The 21,653-nt window shown below is 38.5% G+C and overlaps 3 protein-coding genes across 7 annotated transcripts; 2 read left to right on the forward strand and 1 right to left on the reverse strand.

Moving 5' to 3' along the window:
- Positions 1-3,516: 3,516 nt before the first annotated feature.
- On the forward strand, positions 3,517-12,879 carry LOC124181641 (proteoglycan 4-like). Of its 3 annotated transcripts, none has more exons than XM_046568382.1 (7): positions 3,517-3,728; positions 4,648-7,769; positions 8,255-8,368; positions 9,725-9,855; positions 10,052-10,546; positions 10,722-10,976; positions 11,724-12,879. In XM_046568382.1, exons 1-7 carry the CDS (start codon positions 3,640-3,642, stop codon positions 11,928-11,930), a joined length of 4,413 nt encoding a protein of 1,470 aa, XP_046424338.1. In that variant the 5' UTR covers positions 3,517-3,639; the 3' UTR covers positions 11,931-12,879. The 3 variants fall into 3 exon arrangements, with proteins under 3 accessions (XP_046424338.1, XP_046424339.1, XP_046424341.1); XM_046568383.1 differs by having other exon boundaries at positions 8,255-8,356; XM_046568385.1 differs by lacking the exon at positions 8,255-8,368.
- A 156-nt stretch (positions 12,880-13,035) lies between these two features.
- Positions 13,036-17,178, forward strand: LOC124181642 (glutamate receptor-interacting protein 1). 3 transcript variants are annotated; one of them, XR_006870522.1, is made up of 6 exons: positions 13,036-14,465; positions 14,579-15,099; positions 15,168-15,487; positions 16,152-16,364; positions 16,430-16,813; positions 16,892-17,178. XR_006870522.1 is itself a non-coding variant. In XM_046568386.1 (5 exons), exons 1-5 carry the CDS (start codon positions 13,946-13,948, stop codon positions 16,749-16,751), a joined length of 1,896 nt encoding a protein of 631 aa, XP_046424342.1. In that variant the 5' UTR covers positions 13,036-13,945; the 3' UTR covers positions 16,752-17,178. The 3 variants fall into 3 exon arrangements, 2 of the variants coding, with proteins under 2 accessions (XP_046424342.1, XP_046424343.1); XM_046568386.1 differs by having other exon boundaries at positions 16,430-17,178; XM_046568387.1 differs by having other exon boundaries at positions 16,460-17,178.
- Positions 16,845-19,465, reverse strand: LOC124181644 (solute carrier family 35 member E1 homolog). The gene is made up of 3 exons (XM_046568389.1): positions 18,950-19,465; positions 18,088-18,296; positions 16,845-18,004 (listed from the first exon to the last, which is right to left on the reverse strand). The coding sequence occupies exons 1-3, from the start codon at positions 19,419-19,421 to the stop codon at positions 17,495-17,497; spliced, it is 1,191 nt and encodes a 396-aa protein (XP_046424345.1). The 5' UTR covers positions 19,422-19,465; the 3' UTR covers positions 16,845-17,494.
- Positions 19,466-21,653: the final 2,188 nt, after the last annotated feature.

The raw sequence follows: 21,653 nt of genomic DNA on the forward strand, positions 1-21,653 counted from the left end.
TAGTAAGAAGAAAAAACGAGAAGAAAGAAATGATAAACGCATTGTAAAACTCGTCGATTGCGTTAAAATACAGAATTTGCATTAAAGAAACAAATGCCCCTTGACTTTATATTTGAGTACGTCACTCGATTTTACACAATCATTGGAAAGAATATGATATTTATTTTTAGTACCTACCTATTGTATTAACTTTTTGCAATTAATAGTTATGATTGTTATTTTAGTATAATTATTTCTATAATTTGTAGCTTGTAATACTGAAATTGATGAATCAGCACAAAATAATAATTTTTGATCAAATCAAACGGGCTGTGGGCATCAAACGGTTAACAATCTTTGTCAAAGATGGCTCCACAAGGATCGTTATATGGCGGGCGGTATTCAACAGGCCGATATTTATAGACACAAGAGAGTTTCGTGTAAGCGTATAAAGATTTGGGCGTCAAAGTCCAGGCCCTTTGCATATTAAATACACACACTATGAGATTTATTTGCGAATTTTTTTTTTTTTTGCAAACCAACGGTTCAATCTCGATAAAGTAATGTTTCCTTACTAGAGTTTAGTTTCATGAAGATGACAGTAGTGCCAAGGAATATAATATAGTAAATTATTTTGAAGTTGACGGAGATATAGTAGATACAACAATCACCGTTCTAGTGGATATGTACAAATATTTTATTTTAAGAATGTAGTAGTCTACACACTTTTAAACACACATTTTTCCTCTATTCTTTGAATATCAATCCTTTTACTTCATCAGGCATGCACACATAGACAGCTAATATTATTTTAATTCAATTTACAAGTTCGTGGATCCGTATAGGTAAATAAAAACACCTCTCGATAAGTCGTCGACGATGTTTTGCGCCATGCTCGGATTTTTCTCGGAGCACTAAGAGTCTTCTCCAAGGAATTTATACTCTTCTAGTTAGTAAAAATGATGTTCACCGGTTCTCGTACCAAACGAAGAAGTACCACTGGCGGAGGATCTGGAAGAAAGTCGTCTCTTGAGCACAGTCGTCCACATTTACGTGCCGGCGTTGAAGGATATACTTACAGGCAAGATTATATCAATGTTTGAAATATTCTGGCAATATTTCAGTTCAAATCGATTCAGTCGTATTGTCATAATTTTATACTGTGGGAAACAAATCTCAGAAATATCAGTAATACGAATGACGGTCCTGAATTTTCAAAAGTCATTCTAATTGACTGACATTAATGAGTTATTACACTTTGATAATCAGACAATTTTCTTGGTTTTGGGAAGACCATGATTCGATATATTTATTTCCATCATTCCAACAATTGAAACCTTCCAATGTAAATAAAATAAATTCCAATCAAATTTGCAGAGCGAAAATAGTGCGGCACAGATATTCACTCACTCGGCTAATCGTTAAAGTTTATCCCGTTTAAAATTTCTTTTGGTAAACAGCAACTGAGAGATGTACTTTTCTGTTTGTCAATTTTAGAACTAGGGTTCCAGCTTTGGTGGATCCAACAGATCTTCCACCAGCTAGTTCGGGCGGAAGGACTTATGTATATAGAACAAGGATACCTCATAGAGAACATGACGCTGGTGCTGCATCGAGATCCTCTCCTGAGAATAATGTTGGAGGTCCAATAACTAGGAGAAGAGGTGCGGTTAAACATAACAAGGTTCACATTGTCCGAGGGCATCGATTGGTCGCCAAGTTCTTTAGACAGCCAACATTTTGTGCATTTTGTAAGGATTTTTTATGGTGAGATTTGAAAATTAATAGCACATTTCTACTTGCTTACATATACATATATATTACATGTATATAATATATATATATGTATAAGGATCAGATATTGTGATTAGGTGTAGCGTTAACCGATTCGGTAATTTATAAACATAAAATAGGCAGTTTCTCTGTCAGTCTCCGAATCCACAATAGATTAGAGATGGATTTTTCGATGACAAAACCAGACAGACGAACAAAATCAAACCATGAAAGGTGTGTTTATTGCCAATATGGATTTAAGTGGTAATAACTTGGTCGTGCAGGTCCAGAAACTGCCGCTTCCGATTTGTCATTAACCAAGTAAATAGAAGAAAATAAGAAGATCGCTATCTTAGAATCGATACTCTAAAATTCCAGCTCACCTTGTTATAAATAAATCACATTGCTGTTCCAACACATTGTTTAATCGACCCCTTTACATAGATATATGTACAGTTTAATTGAAGCTTTGCCTTGTAGAACTGTTTCAAACAGTTTCAGATTAAAGAATATAATTTGTATTTGCAATTTCAGGGGTTTTGGAAAGCAGGGATATCAATGTCAAGGTTGGTATGCATTTACGATTATTGTTTATCTTAAATCAAGCCCTGATGAGATAAAAACTAATGTACAATATTTTTCTATTTTGTTACAGCATGTCAGACAGCAGTGCACAAAAAATGTCACGATAAATTGTTAACCAAGTGCCCAGAGAGCGGTCGCGAGTCGGAAACTACAATTGTAAGCGTTAACATTTCGATCAGAGAATAATCTGTTTGCCAATTATGCATTGCTTTCACTAATTTTTTAAATGATATTTGGCTATATTGGAACACTTAGAAATTAATTTGCTTTTACGTCACACATAATTAATATTCTGAACATTACGAACGAACTGATATCCTCTACAGTTTTTTTTTCTTACGTTTCAATTTCAGTATCTAAGAGAACGCTTTAAAGTTGATGTACCGCATAGATTTCGACCCCATACATTCATGTCGCCAACATTCTGTGATCATTGTGGATCTATGCTGTACGGTCTTTTCAGACAAGGTTTGAGATGTGACGGTGAGTCCAAAAATATTGTTAAGTTATTCAAAAATTATAGTTATAAGTATTCACTGTTAGGACTCACATACGAAAGTTTTTTCTTCCCCATTCGATAGCTTACATCAATGTGATAGAAATGAGTTCTAAAATATAACGAAGAACAAAATTTCCTTTTAAGCGAAGCATGATTACCAAGATCAGTTAGACAATTTTCGCAAACATTGCCTACTCGATGATTTGAGCTACAAAATGTTGAAAGAACTTTCGAAGAAACCATAAACTCTTGCCTGCGGTAGAATGCATAAATCAATGGTTTAGCGAATGAAACCTTAGTATTGGTATCTTGACGTTACATAAGCTGGCAGAATCTGTCATATTAAATGAAATTCTGCGATTAGAATATCTTAATCGTAATAATTTCACAGGAACCCGTGGCATTTTGAAGGTAGATAAAGTTAGATCTGTTTAATTGTTAGTGCTTATGATTAAAGCATGATTATTGAGTACACATGTATATGTATATATATATATATATATATATCGCATGCGTGCAATTAATGCAATTAGATGGTGTGATGAATTGCATGGTTGTGTATACTTTGCCGATGCATTTTCGTGTTGCAACTACTTGTATTCGTTGGGTTATTAGTGTTTAGGTGTATAGTTAGACGGTAGAAGGCTTATATACTAGAATTCTATTATTATACTAGGTCGCTGGCTTACACTCAGTCGGTCTTGGATCTCCAAACCATAAGAACGTGCTCCTTAACTAAGTTTCCCAAATGTATTTTAAATCATTCTAGTACGTAGGTAATCGATTTGAATATCATCTAAATAATGCCTCGGTATGGCGATGGCTCTCCGTACCAATTTGGTACGTCATTTTCAAACCACAGTTCATTGATGACAACTACAGGTTTCGGGCGGTAAGAAATTTGCAGAATTTTAACCAAGTTAAGTCGACCGTTTGCAAATTCCAAGCCACATATTGTCATTTTAAAATACTCGCGTATTTTATAGAACCACTGCGACTATCTCTGAACTTTTATTGCCATGGACAAAACACTTGGCAATGCTTTCTATGTGATTCTCTTGCACGCAGTGCTAATTAATACTACTGATCTAATTAACAAAAGTGAACGGGTGATTAAAGATCTATTTGAAAATTTGATCACTGATATACGTGTAGGCAGAAATTCAGGAAAATTCAATTGTGCTCGCAAACACGCAATTAGTTTAAAGCGAACGAATTTCTTTGATATTTTTTTCTCACCTCACATCAAAACTACTGCAAAAAAACTTATGTAATGAATTTTTTTCACAGTTTCTTAGGAACGGTACAATAGATTGAGCTGAGGTTTTCGTTTCTTTATCTTTCTCTTATATTTACTTTGGAACACATATTGTAAATAGTTTATGCGTCTCGGTCGCTAATATATTTTTAAACCTACCAAATTACCACACGGCTACTTTCAGTCTCTTTCACTTTCGTCACTCCATTGTACTTGTGCCATTGCAAGAAAATGCACCTTAACGAGTGGGATTTTTAAGGGTCTAGCTTATCACAAAATAATTTTTCAAAATTCTGGGTATGAGACGTTGCCTCTTGTAATAAACTACAGTCAGTCTAAAAGCGGTTACCATATCCGATAACATTTTATTCTGAATATCAGTAGTCATCGAAGAAAATCAATATTTTATCGCAATGTTTGAAATAAATAATAATAGATTGTGGCAAAACGATGGATTTAACAAAATGTCTCTGCGTTGAACTGCTCCTCTGATAATATTTCCTTTCGAGGAGTACAGACTCCTTGAAACTGTTTAACAATTTTATTTATTTAGCATACATGGTCCCCTGGTATCGCGGTACTCGCCACATCTCTCTACGATATCTGAATCTCCGCTGAATCACCTGCGGCGTTATTCTCCGGTCGTTGCAGTGGCCTCAAGACCGAAAAGCGTAGACACAGCAGACATAGATGTCTCGACTCCCAGACATTTATCGCATACCGAGGGTCATGGACGAAATAGGGTGCGAAGAGATAGACCGACAGTTAGAATCAGATCCCAGGCTCTTAAAGACAACCCGGCGCTAAGAGAACTCAATGAAAAACATGAGAAAACAGTCGGAGAACTCCTTGTGGAGAAATTTTTGATCAGAGATAAATCGGAAGCGGATCCTATCAAAATGATTAAAGCTTATCATCAGCCTAGCTTAGAGAGGACAGTCAATGAAGCGGTTCAAAAGAAGGTAACCCGGAGACTGACTCGCAGACGATCTTCGTTAGAGATACCGACAGATTCTGAAATAATAGCCAGAGAAGTTATAATCGCTCAAGCCCAAGCAGTGGCTTTGGATACTTTGGTGGAACAGGAACAGGCGCAGATTAAAGTTGACGCGAGAAAGGGTAGATTGGTCAAAAGAAGCATGTCTCGAGACTCAATTTCCGTTCCAGTACAGAATTTGGATAACGAGACGGATACGATTGAAGATTCGGAACGAGCTGGCTCGGTAAAGAAGACGTTGAAGAAGATAAAAAAAAAGAAAAAAACTCTCAACAGAAGTCCGTCACAGAGTGAAGACTGTGACGAACCTGGTAATGGGACACAATATATTACACAAACCAAGTCGGACAGCAACTTAACACTACGAAGTCAGTCATCAGTGGAACTTGGCGAGGATAGGTCGAGAATTAGACCGCAGAAATTTAAAATAGAAGCTTCTAACAGTGTTGGTGATTTTTCAACGCTATGGATAAACGCATCATCCGCACCAACTAGTCCTGTGTCTACAGAACAGTATCGGGAATCAATCAGGCTACCTGCGCCGAAAAGTAATAAAACTACTTCGCTGGCTAAAGTCATCAATGAATTACAATCGAATGAAAATGACGACGATTCAGTCGTTGTGGCGTTGCCTAAACAATACGTCAATGATACATCGAGGAACAGTGTTTGCCTTACTTTAAAAACTGTTGTAAAAGAACCGGCAGTATCTAGAACTCGAAAAATTGGCGTTACAGGAACTGTGTCTGATAAATATTCTCCTATAAAAACATTAGGTAATTCAAAAGATTCGATAAAGGAATCTAGTACAGCTGTCAACTCGAAAGTTGAACTCACGGGCAAGCACGACAGGTATACAGATGTAGAAACGTCGGCAATAAATACAACAGGTCTAGTTGGGAGTGTTGAAAATTCTTCTGACGTAATTGAAAAAACAACCGTCATTGTGGCTGCAGGTATCAAAGACCGTTCGAAAGCTGCTATAAAAAAACCTGAGAACGCATCTAGGAATCCTAAGACGCCAATCAAGAAGTCAAATTTTCAATTTAACAATACAGACCTGAGGGAAGAATCCCAGAACCACAGTAACGCTTCAAATTCCACAGAGGAAATATCAACTTCACCTAAGGCGATCGACGATGTGTCTATAACGGATAAAATATTAGAAAAATCTTTAAATCATACTGCAGAGCTGACAAAACCAAGCAAAGAAATCGACAATGTTGGCACTGTTTCAGAAACAAAAGTGATTATAGAAAAGTTAGCACCTGCGTCACCTATTTTAGACGTAGAAAACAAAGCTGGTTCAGTTGCACCGAGTGCTCAGTTGCCTGAGGTCGATTTTTGGGGTGAAATTGAACCCGAAACTACTTCGATCAAACCAAAGTCAAAATTATCCTTGAAAGTGGACAAACCAGTCAGTGTCGATGAACCTGTTCCATCTGTAGAAAAAGAGGTACCCACTCCGATCAAACCCAAGTCAAAATTATCCTTGAAAGCGGACGAATCAGTCAGTGTCGATGAACCTGCTCCATTTGCAGAAAAAAAGGTACCTACTGTAACTGCTGAGAAACCATTAACAATTATTGCTGATAATTCAATTGACAGAGAGACTGATTCAAATGACCATAGGAGATTAAACGGTACTTTGCAAACAGTGAGCAAAAAAGTTTCTGAAGAACATATTAAAGTAGACGATGATGTTGCATCGACAGATGTGAATACCAGTGTTGAAAGTAGCGTTTCAATTCCGTCAAATGACAAGGTATCAGAAGTAAAGAAATCCTTGGAAGAAAACGCTTGTATTAAAGATCAGGACACGAGCGAATCTGAGAAGCTAGAAAACGCAGATACTACCAACATCGTAGAAAGCCAAGATAATCAAGATATAGATGAGTTACCGACGCCTATTTCTGCCAGTGGAGAAACAGCAATAAATTCTGGATTCGACGCTCCTCTCCCGACGATAAACATTGTGGCAGCTCCAGCTACGCCAGAAGTAAATGTGGAATCAACGCCTCACGAAGGTTCCAGTACACCGACCAACGAATGGCCCAATGCAAATTTAACAAAGGATAAATGGGAGAGCCAGAATAATTTGTCAGAGGTTGGTGATTTTGACAAAGAAACAACGCCCACACCGCCTAGCGGTCCAGACCTCAGCACCAGTGCTCAATCTTCGAAGAAGAAGAAAATTATTAAAAGAAAGAAATCAGCAGTTAAGAAATTGGCAAGCGAAGAGAACGGATTGGTTGAAGAAGCAGCGAAGCCAGTTCCAGAAAAGTCTCCGAAACCAAGTCCGCAAAACTCGGCGCAAAGTTCAGCGCTAAATTCGCCGCGTTGCTCTCCAAGGTCAAGTCCCAGAGACAGTCCCAAACAGAGACCCATGGATCTGATTAGAATGTTCTACACAACGCCAGGACCGCTGCTGACAGCTACACCGAGAGACTTGTCCAAAGTAAGAAGAGGAGGAAAACGTCGGAAACGTCCTGTGTCGATAGCTTCTTCAGCGAGCGATAGCACAGAAAGTGCTAGGAGTACTCAGAGCACAACGACAGAAAGCATCGAAGACACTAGTTCCACTTGTACCGAGGGTGGCGACGAGGCAAAAGATGATAAAAGACTAACATCCATGAGAAGCAATGACTCTGGCTTCGATGGATCTCCAAGACTGACAAGTATATATATTTTTATCACTCATTATTACAGCGAGCTTTCTTTTATTTTTGCATAATTTAAATTACAGTGGATTGAAGTGTCGTGTGGTTTATGCGCTTATCTAACTATTGTAATTAACACACGTCCGGTTGGATAAGTGTTTCTTAACTTCGAAAATATATTGCGTAAATGCAGTGACAAATCTTGAGTAATGCTTTCAGTCAAAATCTCGGTGAAATATAGGGGATTAAATAAATGGGATAAATGTGCCTATCGATAATTCATAGAAATTATAATCTCAGGTTCGAACGATGAGTTAAAAATTACTAATGATATTACTTACGTTTGTCGCTACTTTTGAATGAATATGTTGATTGTTTCACTTGTAATCCATCCAAGTCGACTTTAAACTTTCAATATGCCACGAGATCCTGTGCTGAATACAGATCAGATGCTAAAAGGTATGTGGAATAAATTGTACCTGCATTTTGACATGTAAATATAGATTGCGACATGGCCTGTCATAAGAAGTGCGAAAAATTGACTGGAAATCTGTGTGGACTGAATCAAAAACTTGTTGCCGAAGCTTTGCAGGCTCTGAAAAGGGGTAAGTCAGCCTGTAAGTTATCCGACTTCTTTATTTTAGTTGTAAGCAAAGTATTTGAAAAAAATTCTGTGTGATTGAGAACATGCGATGTTAGCTAGTTAGTTATGACCGATTGGAATTTTGTAAGGTGTTATTACGCACAACAGAACCTATTTATACGAAACCCTACCTCTATTCACTTACAGCATGACGTCAGAAGATCTATTTCTTTTAGATGGATCTTCTGATGGGCTCTGCATGGGTGCCGCTGCACTGTGTATTATTGAAACAATTTATCTCTAATACATTTTCAAGTCGGAATTGTAACGGTTGATTCATATATTATATAACGCTTAACGTTAATGGAGAATCAATTGTTCATTTGATATAACAATAAGTAATGGATCTTTTAATTCGTGAATACTGCTGAACAGATTCTAAATATAAAACGACCAGCTGCCAAGTCTATTCTTGAAAAATGTCCCCCCAGCCAAATTTGCCAGAAGTATTTAAATGCCAGTATTAAGGCAATTACAATGCTCGATGGGAAAAATGTGCCAAATGAATTTATCCAAGAGTGCATCAGAAATTAAGTGGATACCAATGCCCGAATAACTAGCTACTTTGACTGGCTACATAAAACATATGGTAGGATGAGATATTTGAGATAGCAAAAATGCTTGATAATATTAGGAACAAATTGCTTATCTTCTGCCAGTTGAAAATCGCTTTGAATGTCAAATTAGAAGTTAAATAAGTCGAATTATTTGAATCGCAATATGGTCGCTCGGTATTCTACACGAACAGGTATCTAGTGAATGGGAATATTATCGTATATGTATATATTTATGTACAGTCTGTTTACAAACAGATGGGTTTGTGCTAGCAGGTGCCAATCTACGCGATAAATTATTCTCAATTCCGAGTTCGAAGTTATTACAAAAGACTGGCTACCAATGAGCATTAGGTTTGCATCTGAGTTACTACTTTGAAAATCTTTTAAGCAAAGCGGTTCGAATATACTTTTAACAGCTGAATATGAAGTTCTGTTATTTTTCTAAATATAGACGTCTCGCGACGACGATTAACTTATTACCAATGTTGCTAATTACCTGTGAATATGAAGTTTGTAAATTTGTTTAAATGAGCCTGGGAACCTATTTAAAGTATGTGTTTTAGATCTTGGACAACTTATCAATTTTATCACCAATTAAGATAAATTAATCTGAACACGCTCTTTTAAGCAAACCTTCACCTTTAACGAAATCTGTACGTAATGTAAATATTTACTCCGATGTTGCCGTAGAGAAAGGGTGACCGTGGCATTGCGTATAATGTAAATATGCCTGATTGATTGTGAAATATTGATTTTTAAATGTTTGTTATTAGCTCCGTCGCAATCGTCGGACAGCCAGAATTCAGAAAAGTTGAGTCGATTTTCAAGCGGACGTATCACGCCACCAGCAACCAATTTGCCAAGATTTAAGAAGTATTCAGTGACTGATTTCAATTTTCTTAAAGTAAGTTTAGAAACAAATTTTAAATAACGATATTAAAATAGTTTTGTGTTATACAACAAGAACTTGAACCTATATCCACGTGTTATTGTCACGTGTTTAACTTTATCTATTCTTAAACATCTTCTATAATCCATGTATCTGCTTGGTAATAGATGACTGGTTTAATATTACAGCTCGATTTTTGAACACTTTCCAGGTTTTGGGTAAAGGAAGCTTTGGCAAGGTGTTGCTAGCAGAGCTGAGGGATACCGATTGCCTCTACGCCGTCAAGTGTCTGAAGAAGGATGTTGTGCTGGAAGATGACGACGTAGAATGTACACTCATCGAAAGAAAAGTACTGACTCTAGCGACGAGACATCCGTATCTCTGTCATTTGTTCTGCACTTTTCAAACAGACTCCCATCTGTTCTTTGTTATGGAATATCTCAATGGCGGTGATCTTATGTTTCACATACAACGATCTGGGAGATTTCCTGAGCCTAGAGCGCGCTTCTATGGTGCTGAGATATTGTCCGGTCTGACTTTTCTTCATAAAAAAGGAATCGTTTACAGAGATTTGAAATTGGACAATGTTCTATTAGACTTTGATGGACATATCAGAATTGCTGATTTTGGCATGTGCAAACTACAAATATACCTCGACCGAACCGCCGACACATTCTGCGGCACTCCAGACTACATGGCTCCGGAAGTAAGTGAAATTTAGCAGTTGCGAATCCATATTGCAAGTCAAAGTACCTGACCAAATAGCGAAGCCGGACAATGATTTTTGATTTGTTGTGAATCTAATTTCGTTATTCATACGAAACTGTTCGTGAATAATATTACATTAGTAGTAAAGTATATTCGTCTCCTATTCTCTGCAGATAATAAAAGGGCTGAAATACAATCAGGCAGTTGATTGGTGGTCGTATGGTGTTCTTCTGTACGAAATGCTTACTGGTCAGTCACCGTTTTCGGGATGCGACGAAGATGAGTTGTTTTGGAGTATTTGCAACGAGAGGCCGTTTATACCGCGATACTTGAGTCAAGAGGCGACTGATCTATTGGTTTGTCTGTTGGAGAAGGACGCAGGAAAACGATTACCTGGGCATGAGATCATAATCCATCCCTTCTTTCAGGTATATATAAACTTGTTAAATACTGTTAATTTCATGCCTAATATAATCTGTTTTAACTCGCACATCAAGGCTTTGAAATTTATGAGCATCTTCTTAGTTGATACACTTGTGTATGTCGCAACGATTTCCGGTTATTTAATAAAAATACGATACTGTGCTTTGGATGTGTCAAAACATAAATTTAAACTTTAAAATGTCAGGAATTTATTGTGAATGTAAATTTAGATTTTTTACATTGAAAGTGAAGAAAATCGTGGTATGCGGATTCAAATTTTTTGCAAACGGCTTAGGTGAGGCAATTTGTTTAAGAAAATCCGAGGACGAATTGCAAATGTTATAAATTATAGAAAAATAAAAAATAAGAAAAAAAAATCTATGTCGAAATAATGAAACAGAAAAGAGAAATATTCCTCCCACGGAAATCAGTATTAATATTCTGCCGGTCTAGAGACTGAGGTATATTTATTTTTGTACCTCGTAAATATGGCATACTCGAGAAGCGATAAACGTAGAACTACCGCAGCGTCCACAAACTTTCAGCATATTAACTATTTGTTGATTCAAATGTATGAATAGTACACAAAATATCACTTTTATACACTCGCTGCTTACAGTCTGTGGAAGCTATTGTGTTATAGAAGTCTCAGTATTACGGACATGTTTCACACCCTGTTCTTTACTTCCTGCCTTTGCACACAGATATAACTGCACCTACCGGCTTTTTATATAAATATACTACGCTTCTAGGGACTATCCTGGGATAGACTGGAGAGAAGACAGCTGGAGCCGCCCTTTAAACCAGCGCTTGAACACACCCTTGATACCCGATACTTTGATGCAACATTTACTGCCGAACGACCTCGCCTCAGCATAGTGCCGGAGCAAATCCTCATCTCGATGGACCAGGGAGTCTTCAGAGGATTTTCTTACACAAATCCCAATGCGACCGACTGATGAATACCAATTTTACTAATTACCTAGTGTCGAATGATTTACTAATGTGAAAACCGATAGCAGTTTTCAGGTTCAGCTTGATATCAAGCGCCGAAAGCTAAGCCAAGCTAGGCATCTTCCGACGTTTAAAATAGATGTATTTGACGTCGTTTCAGTTTTACGATTGCGTCGTGACACACACACACACACACACACACACACACAGAGAGAGAGAAACAGGCACGCCACAGACATAAACGTATACAAGGAAGGAGAAAAGGGAAAAAAAAGCAGACAGAGAAAAAAAAATAAACGAAGGAAAAAGAATAAATGAGATAGGATATACCTGTCGGTGAGAAGGAAAAAAATAGAATTCACGGCTACGATCTTTGTTTGCATGAAATAGAGATTCGCCCGGCCCATCTTCTAGTCACGCGAAATATTTAACGCGTCGCAAATAAGAGTTTTGCTTATACGTATTGTATACCCTTACGTCTACATATGAATTCGTCTCTTCGTCTTCTTGGGCTCACGTGGCCGTGGCTGTAAGTTATTAATACATCAGAAGTATCTTATATTATTATGGCCACGATAGATAAAGTTTTGAGTGTTTTCCCAGTGAAAAGACTCTCTTCTTCCTCCCTCTTCTGCCCGTTTGGCTTCGTACTCGCCGGGCTGCGCTAACTTTAGATATTCCGAGGAAGTAGCAAATCGGCATTAGTGCAGTTTTGCTTTCGTTATGATATCTGAAACGGTTCTGTTCAGTGTCTTTAACACGAATTCGACCGGGATTTGTTTAATATAAACCTCGTTCTCTGGCACCGATTTTTATTGTTGGATCATTGATTTTTTTCCCCCCATCGATAATCACTAAGACCGTGCCAATTCCCGTACTCACGTAACTTCATCTATACAGCTCCAACAATTTTGGCTCGGAGAAAGTAAATAATAAAATTGCGTTTGCAAACGATATACGAATGTTATGTTAGAGAATCCGATACGATACCTGTGTATTACATATTTTTACAATTTAATTCGTAAAGTTTCAATCAATTAGTGAAACGTACTGTAAGTAGTACGTATAGATTTAAGGTAACACATGTATCATGATAATTACCGAGAACGCGAAGCAGCAAGACGATAAATTTTTCCTCTGATCTATATTGCAGCACATTGGTAACGGAATGATTAGAATAATTCGATTTACAGACGGGCAATGTGGAATATGGTCAGAATGATGCGTCATACGTGATATGCTTCATGCATGTATGTACTTGGAAGTCGGATCTGACGATAACGAGAAGTACAGACTTATTTCACGCTACTGTACGATTGCAGGGCGACTGCGGGGCGCCTGCAGGGCCGCAAAATGCATCCCGTAATCCCGAGAGCGTAAAAGCGAGGGTGTTCTATTATAAATAGATTTTTCGTGTCTGCCTTTAGGTGCGGCCCTATTGATGCTATTTTTGAACTCATACCGAGTTGTTACACTCCTCTGCTCAGTTCTAAGGAGTTTTGCCTTGCAACAACGTTCTTGGAGCAAAGATTCTCTTCGTTATTTGATACGAATTTCAAATCAAATAAACCGCCGTGCGCGATTTCGAGAACAATAAATAAAAAAAGATATACATATATATATATATAATCACCCATCGAGTTACAAAATTGCGTGATAAAACTTTGTCAATATAAAACTTTTCGTTTTTGTATAGAATATTTTGATACAACGTGTATCCATGTGTACATATTTTTATAAGAAGGGAAAAAAAAAATAATGTTATTTTTAAAATAGAATTTAAAATAATTGTTGAATAATAATAATTAGTGAACTTAATTTAATAAATATAACAGATCATATTAATATATACGTATATAAATTAAATCAGTGTACAAAATAAAAGTTATGCATGCTAATAGGTAAAAGTCTGGTATCGGTGATTACTCCTAGAAACGAAAATAAACAAAGAAAAGAAAAAGAACGTAAAAACATGAATTTGAGTAAATAGTTTTGTAAAAAACTTTTTTCAGCTATAAAAATGTTCAGTTCGTTAAGACTGGCCAGTATGCGCTCGCACAAGAGTCGAGCGAGACCAGGAAGCGTGGCAACTTCGGCGAGCTCTGATTCCGCCCGTCCAGATGAAATGTGCCAGCAGCAATTTTATCCAAATAATTTTTTGGCTCTAGATGAGGGAGAGGGATCCAGTCCGCCTCCTTCTAGCGTCTCCTCAAAAGTAGCTCAAGTCAGGGTCGAGAGGGAGGGCGGAAGCCTCGGTGTTACACTTAGAGGTGGAGTCGCCAGAGCCTTAGTTGTTACCGGAGTTAGAGCAGACGGTCCTGCAGCTAGAGAGGGACGAGTAAGACCCGGCGATCGACTGCTGGCAGTCGATGAGACTGAACTGCGAGGCCTCACATTGGCAGAGGCGCAAAGAGCTCTCAGAAGAAGCTCCGATGCCCTCGTAGCTTCCCTGACCATCGAGTATGACGTCGCAAATATGGAAGAGGCCCGTGCAGCTACATCAGGGCCACTTTTGGTTCAACTAGAGCGCGGATTCTCAGGTAATTTCTTTGAAATATAGGAATTAAACAAGAATGCTGTCAATCTGCTTGGCAGTGAATTTGTACTACGACCAGAGTTGATTTCGTAATTTGAATTGCTTGCTTTTCTTCAGGAGAACTAGGACTGACCGTCAGAGAGACACCGAACGGCGTTTGCATCGAGAGTCTTCGACCAGCCAGTACTGCCGATAGATGCGGAGCACTTCAACCGGGCGATCGGCTTTTGGCGGTGGATGAAATGCCTGTTCAAGATGCAGTGACTGCGGCAAAGTTACTCCGCAATGTTTCGGACAATTGTCGGATAGCTAGATTGCAAATTTTACCCCGACCTCCGAGTGCCTCGTCCAGAACAGTCAAAAGGAGGGCTCAGCCCCAAGCTCAGCAAAATTCTACGCAAACATTGTACACTAAGGAAAGTTTGACTGTGGTCCTGAGACCTGATCACAGAGGTCTCGGCTTATCGTTGAGGCCCTCGGAGGACCGTCTATCGTATGTAATAGACCTGCTGGAAGCCGGTGGTCCGGCTGAGAGAAGCGGGGTTCTCCTCCCTGGAGACAAGGTTCTTGCCATTAATAGAAGAATGCTGAGAGATTTACAGCCAGCAGAAGTTGCAGCGCTCTTAGAAGCCTCTCAGGTAAACGTATCTTCTCAGAGGTGTATGCAGGGTGTAATTTGGTGAATAACAAGTTTTTCTACCATCAGGTCGAGTTGGTGACAGAATACAAAGTCGGAGGGGCGGTAGTCCCCAGTTCTGGTGTGTTCACAGTAAGGGTAGCGAGACCGCTCGGCGGGCAACCCGACCTGGGGCTAACGGTAAACGAAGATTTAGCTATTGCTGAAGTTCGTCAAGGCTCCTTAGCCCACCGAACTGGAAGTCTGGCACCTGGAGATAGACTGTTGGCTATAGATGGTCAAAAACTGAATTCAGGAGATCTTCGGCAAGCTGCTCAACTCCTACATAGACCTGGGAGCTCGGTCGTAGCTCTTACAATAAGAAAACCAGATATGGTCACTGATGGAAGGTAGAGTCTGATGTTGAACCACAGTTCAGATACATAATTGCTCACATTTCCATAATTGAGGGGTAAATGATAACGGAAAAAGTTGGTAACTTTTGAGAATTTTCATTTCGTCACCAATCAACAATTTGATTCGATTGGTTACCGTTAGATTTAGTTAAAAGTATGTAGATCGGACGTCATTTACATAACAGGTTTTATCAAGATCAATTAGTATTAAGCATTATTATTGACAATAACATCAGGCATTTTATCTGGTGCGATTTTTTGCGGTGCTCGTGATATCTCAAAAATGGCTCATCTGATTTACTCAAAATTTGGACACAGTCATGCGATTAAAAAAAGTCAGATTGTGGCAAACAGGAACAATTATCCTAGTGTACTGTCTCCAAATTTATACTAAATAGCTCGAGTCCTTTTCGAGGTTTCGTGGGAATTACAAAATACGTCACTGAGCAAAATGATTGACGTTATTGTTAATAACAATGCTTCATATTAATTGATTCCAATAAAAAAAATACATGAATGAAGCCCCATCTACATACTTGTGAATAAAACAGGCTTGAATCGAATTTAATCGCTGGTTATGGAGTTATAAATTCCCAAAATTTACCCACGTTTTCAGTTGTCTACTCGTATGATACTCCTTCACAATAAATCTTCGCAGGGAATCGAATATAGGAAATGATACTGTGCAGCCACAGTATTCGGGAGGCAATTTAAGATCTGCTAGAGAGAGTCTTCCGAGTGTAGACAGTGCCGTAGATTCTTGGGGAGACGCTGGTGAAGGTGTCGGTCCAGGACCAGAGCTGCTACGACTTTGGGAAACTGCGTCTGTGGATAGCGGTCAACTCGATTTATCCATGCCTCCGTACCCAGGGTTAGTACGAATCATTTTCTTACTGGATTAATTATAAATTTGAAATCGATAATCGAAAATCTTAGATCTCCTGGGCGAAATGGTACTGACAACAGATCGCAACAGATAGTTCACGTCTCTCTTCACAAGGATCCCGTCTATGAAGATTTCGGATTTTCTGTATCCGACGGAATGTACGAACGAGGTGTCTACATTAACAGATTGCGTCCTGGCGGACCGTGTGACGGTGTTTTAAGACCTTTCGATCGAATTTTGCGAGTCAATGATGCGAGCACCGAAGACTGTGACTGTTGTTTAGCTGTCCCATTGATCGCTGCAGCAGGTCCTAGGCTGGATTTAACGGTAGCTCGGCCTCTGTCTCCACAGAATATTACGAAAACTTTATAGATATAATATTATTATCCCGATTATTAATATTCGTGCAATTTGACTGAGAGAAAGGATGGAAGGTAATTAATTACGAATCAAACAATACTCATCTATTTTTGTACGCGTGTGTTTATTTATAAAAAATATATATATTACAGACTGCTTTGAGCTAAAATCAACTCTTCTCTTCTGCACTCTCTCCGTCCATACACACAAGGGTAACATATTCTCCCTCTTGCTCTCTCTCTTATACAACTGTACATTCTATTTAAAAATTGTCCAATATCATTAGTAAAAGAAATCTTGTCTTTAGACAATTGTCTGTAAACACTTCATTCGTGTTTTGTAAAATATAATTATCGTAGATAAGATTTGTCCGTTCAATATCTTGCGTACCAAACTTATTCACGGTATGTACTTAGGTCTAAAAATAAATATTTTCTTCTGAATGTATTTCGTTAGGCACAAACTTATGCGAAGTATTTCGAACCAACTAACAACTTAACAATAGATAAAGCTGGTGTTTAATATTTGATAAGTATTTAGCTTGATATTCTATGTTAGAAAAAAACGGGTGAAAGGAAAGTTACACTGTTATTTCGAGTAGAGTTTTGATAAAACTGATGATAAAATACTGTTTTTTTTCCTTCCTTCTTACCGCTGAAGATTTATTTGGTGGGCTTAAATTTATTTGTGCCTAAGAAATGATTGAAAAAAAATCCAACATTAAAAAAAAACTAGGTAGTTGAATTTTATTTAAACTAAACGGCATGCAGTTGATGCTTGTCATCCTGCCAGCCATTGACCATAAACGGAGTGGTGCCATTTCGAATGGGAAAACTGTACCTTGGCAGCAAAGATTCTTTTTTTTTGGCTTGTCTCTGATCATATTTAGCTTTGTTGTAACAGAGGACACCTAATATGGCCAAAGTCATACCTAAGATATTAAGTCCTGTGACCGGGTTACCCAGAACGAAAAGACTGACGGCAATTACAAATATTCTTTTGCTGGCACTGGCTACAGCATAAGTAAGCGGTGTGACGATAGATAATACAGAGAAAGCAATGATATTCTGAAGCCAATTCAAAATACCATCGGCGAAAAGTAGCATTAATACTTTATAACTGACTTCGACGTTAGTCCCCGTTACAGGATCGTGCAGAAGACTTCTGAAGTCGTACATTAACCAAACTGGCAAGAACATAAACAAAGCCAATCGTCCAAGGATATGTAGAAGCCGTAAATGATGAACCCCCGTGTCACGTAATACCTGGAAGTTTATGATAAGATAAGTAATTATGGAGAGCAGTGAACTTGTCTTTGATAATTCATATGCGATATTTCACTTGTTACCTTCTTCGAGAATATATTCTGTAGCGAGAAACCCATTGTAGCGACTAAGGCGCTGAGTAATCCCGTCATGTCAAAACTAAGTTCTGTTAGGGTGGCGATCGCTACTCCTCCAATGATAGGAACGAGGCTGAGGTAGACAGTGTTGGTCTGCTTTTCACGGAGAATTATCCTCGACAGGACCACCGTAAAGAAGGGCATTGTAGCCTTTACTGGGACAAACCCAAATTTTCATAAGAATCAAATTCGCATAATGGTAGTAAGAATCGACGAAAGGTGACTTTTCAGTTACGTGATACGACGTACACACAAAAGAATATGAATATGAGGCTACCGCATAATATTGGATTACTTTGATATTCTTGTATTCAAGATTAGGAAATGTACAGGTATTTGCAAAATAGGTTTTCTCCATTGCCACGTTATTTTTCGACCAGTTATTTTTTTTCTTCAATATTGGAACCGATTTTGTTCATTTCACCTGAAATTTTCGTAGCCACGTGTCATGAGTAATTCCAAATTAAACAGTCTTCCGATTTTCCTATCAAGCAAAGCGCGGCTATTTAGCAATCGTCGGTATAATCTTTATTGCAGACTCTTTCCTCGTACCACGCAGTAACCACGTGTATGTGTGACCGCAGCTGAGATAACAGCTGTCACTATCAGCAGACAGCAGATTTGCGGCGCCTTTGGTAAACGCACATGCTAACGCACATGCATCGTGATAAGTGAATGAGAACTCTTTGACACATTTATTGTCGTTGATAATTGACTGGCTCGTAACTTAGATGTTATCTCTGTAGAATATTCCGGGAACGAAGAAAGCGTGCATGAGTCAATTTCATAACAAAGTTCTATTTCGTACCAGTGTGGGCGTAGGAGACCGGGACCTTCCAAATACTGACGTGACTGAATACGGATGCGAAGAACTTGCCGAGGGCGAGGGGCACGATAAGGCGAAAGTAATAGGGCCACGATATGTCAGCTGCGTACTTTCGGACACCCCAGAGATTGAAAAACGGGCCGGAATAAATGGTGATTGAGGTTAGCTGCACCATCGTCACAGTCATTGGAAACGGAAACTCGGACAGCAACATCTTGCCGATTACATTGTTGCTGCTTGACACGATGTACCACATTATACACAGGAATAATATCGTCAGCACCTCACGGCTGTCCCGTCTTTCACCCATCACCATGCCTGCCAATGCCCGCCCGCCACACGACGTGTCTTGGTCGCGACACACGACTGAAAATCCGAAACCGAAACCCCCGGAAAAAATAGTAAAAGTACCACGCATGCACCGATATATAGGTATACTATATACTACATACATGTATGCATATATAGGTATATCAGTGCACGCACGTCAATCGCTGATCAACAAACTCATCGAGACCGTCGAACGCGTCGTATTTGTGAAAGAAATCTGACTGAGCATGTTTTTACTGCCCTCTGGTGAAGTTTTTTCAGAAATATTGCAGGAGCGATTTCGTTGAAGGCGTCCAGAATTTCGTCTCGACGAGTTTTTGTTTCGGTTGCGTGCAGTAGTCACTATAGTGGGTATGAATATGCTGATATGATACCTTGACTGTATATTGTAAGTTGGGGTTTGTTTCTGTAATGGACAGTAACGAGACAATCGGTGGGACGTGAGCAGCGACCGGCAAGCAGAACTTTTCCTAATGTGGAAAGTCTCGTTCATTTGATCGAAACATACAATTCGAATATTCTTCGAATCTTTGCCTGTTAGTTTGATCATGATCGGCATGCAGATCGACTAACTTTGCATTGAAATTATGCTCTAAGTATATATATTGTTGCAGTGATATATTCAGTACGTAATGGGAACAATTTTTATACAACAATGTGACGTTGACTGAAATATCTTTAGTCAACGAACGCGATGTGTGTATCGGGCAGAGTAAACAATCACAGATCGCAGGTTTAGTCTATCTCGTTTTACTTGACCTTCGGTTACTCTGTTTGCGAGTTTTCAGTCAAAATTCTGTTTAAGTTCTTGCGCAGTCAGTATACGAAATTGTTGCATAACTCGGGCAGAATAACTTTGGTGCCATAATTCGATATACCGGTAATCTTGTGATCGCATCAGTGGTATCATGGTTTTGCGGGGAAACACGGCAGCATTATTTGAAAATTCATCATCTAGATCCGTGAACACCTCTTCATTGTACATACATACCTGCTATCATTACCAGGATCGTTGATCATACTTCAGGAGTGGTAAGCATCGTTGTATTCATCCTGCCATTTTTGCGCAAATTTGAAATTGGCATGTAACTTATTTCTATTGAAATTTCATTAATTAAAATCGCAGGCTAGTCTGCGTTCTGTAATATCATTATGGTAACTGTTATACCGACCTCGATGCATCGATAAGATGATGGAGGAACTCTTACCGACAGCTTTCACATACCGATTAAGCGCCGTGTTATCACCTGTCATATTCACATCTGTCGGTAATAGAAATGACGTTTGTATCTTAAGGTTTGCTTACGAATCCCATGGTTAATAAAAAATTCTCGCTAGGTGACGCCACTGCTAACTTTGTAAGATTTTTTAAAAATTTTCACTGTTAATTTTCGCTCCGTAAGGTATTGTTACCGATTCGCATTTTTCCTGTTGGCAATGTCATTATATGTATATGTAATCTTGCCATAATTAAGCAGGTAAAAGTCTGTACAAATCCGTAATTACTGCATTCCGGAATTCACGTTAGATCATTGAGTTAAGATTAGGAGTAAATATAGACGACGTGGATTTCTCATCTAAATTCAATTCGAGGGGGTGACATGAACGTATTATTCCTGCATTCGAAACAATAATTCGTGTAAATAAATTAGAGAGCCCGTATCATTCGGGTTGCGCTGAAGAAACCCTCAAAAACTTGTTTCATAATCTGTGAAATTAATATTTACAATTTGTTAAAAGATATTATTGAAATTTAGATTTTTATTCGTTGCATAGCTTCAGGTTCAAAGTATCTGATAATCGGAGTTATTCTTTATTTTGAGAATCGTTAGTTCAAGTTTATTATTATTTTATGCCTGATCTGTGCAGAGGCGGTATCGTATATTATAACATCAATTCAGAGCGTCGCTTCAATCTGATAGTATAACGATATAATGTAACGTCGATTGAATTATGGTCCATTACAGTGGCGATATCGGTACTTTAATACATATGCCATAAGTAGATACTCAATGTGACTTGAATAATGATTGTTATGTAGCACCTGTAAGTTGATCGCGTGCCGGGTAATATTTTCTTCTTGATTTATTCGGTAAGGTTTGCAGTTATTTTGTCCTGCGAGTCGTCGTAAAAAGCCAACTGCTGGCATGTAAATCGTGCAAAGACGAATTAATAAAATCTCATACGGTTCTCTCTTTGATTTGGTACATACATACTTACATTACACCGCCACAGGCAGCATCGCGGTGAATGAAAAAAAATCTGATTACGTTCCGTGAAAGCATTTATTTATCAAGTTAAATTGAACGTGCGTATGTGCGAGATGCAGTTTGCATCAAATCTCCTTTGATGCATT

This window comes from Neodiprion fabricii, chromosome 4 (genome assembly GCF_021155785.1).
Source record: "Neodiprion fabricii isolate iyNeoFabr1 chromosome 4, iyNeoFabr1.1, whole genome shotgun sequence".
In the NCBI taxonomy this organism is placed as follows: domain Eukaryota; kingdom Metazoa; phylum Arthropoda; class Insecta; order Hymenoptera; family Diprionidae; genus Neodiprion; species Neodiprion fabricii.

Bases quoted from the DNA above. Each gene is read 5' to 3' on its own strand.
- LOC124181644 (XM_046568389.1), bottom strand. From the start codon at position 19,421: ATGTATGTAGTATATAGTATACCTATATATCGGTGCATGCGTGGTACT. The intron at 18,297-18,949 runs GTACGAAATAGA...GGTTTGTCCCAG, and splicing joins GGTCTCCTACGCCCACACTG to TAAAGGCTACAATGCCCTTC. The intron at 18,005-18,087 runs GTAACAAGTGAA...ATAAACTTCCAG, and splicing joins AGAATATATTCTCGAAGAAG to GTATTACGTGACACGGGGGT.
- LOC124181641 (XM_046568382.1), top strand. From the start codon at position 3,640: ATGCCTCGGTATGGCGATGGCTCTCCGTACCAATTTGGTACGTCATTT. The intron at 3,729-4,647 runs GTAAGAAATTTG...TTATTTATTTAG, and splicing joins ACAACTACAGGTTTCGGGCG to CATACATGGTCCCCTGGTAT. The intron at 8,369-9,724 runs GTAAGTTATCCG...GTTTGTTATTAG, and splicing joins GAAAAGGGGTAAGTCAGCCT to CTCCGTCGCAATCGTCGGAC.
- LOC124181642 (XM_046568386.1), top strand. From the start codon at position 13,946: ATGTTCAGTTCGTTAAGACTGGCCAGTATGCGCTCGCACAAGAGTCGA. The intron at 15,100-15,167 runs GTAAACGTATCT...TTCTACCATCAG, and splicing joins CGCTCTTAGAAGCCTCTCAG to GTCGAGTTGGTGACAGAATA. The intron at 16,365-16,429 runs GTTAGTACGAAT...CGAAAATCTTAG, and splicing joins TCCATGCCTCCGTACCCAGG to ATCTCCTGGGCGAAATGGTA.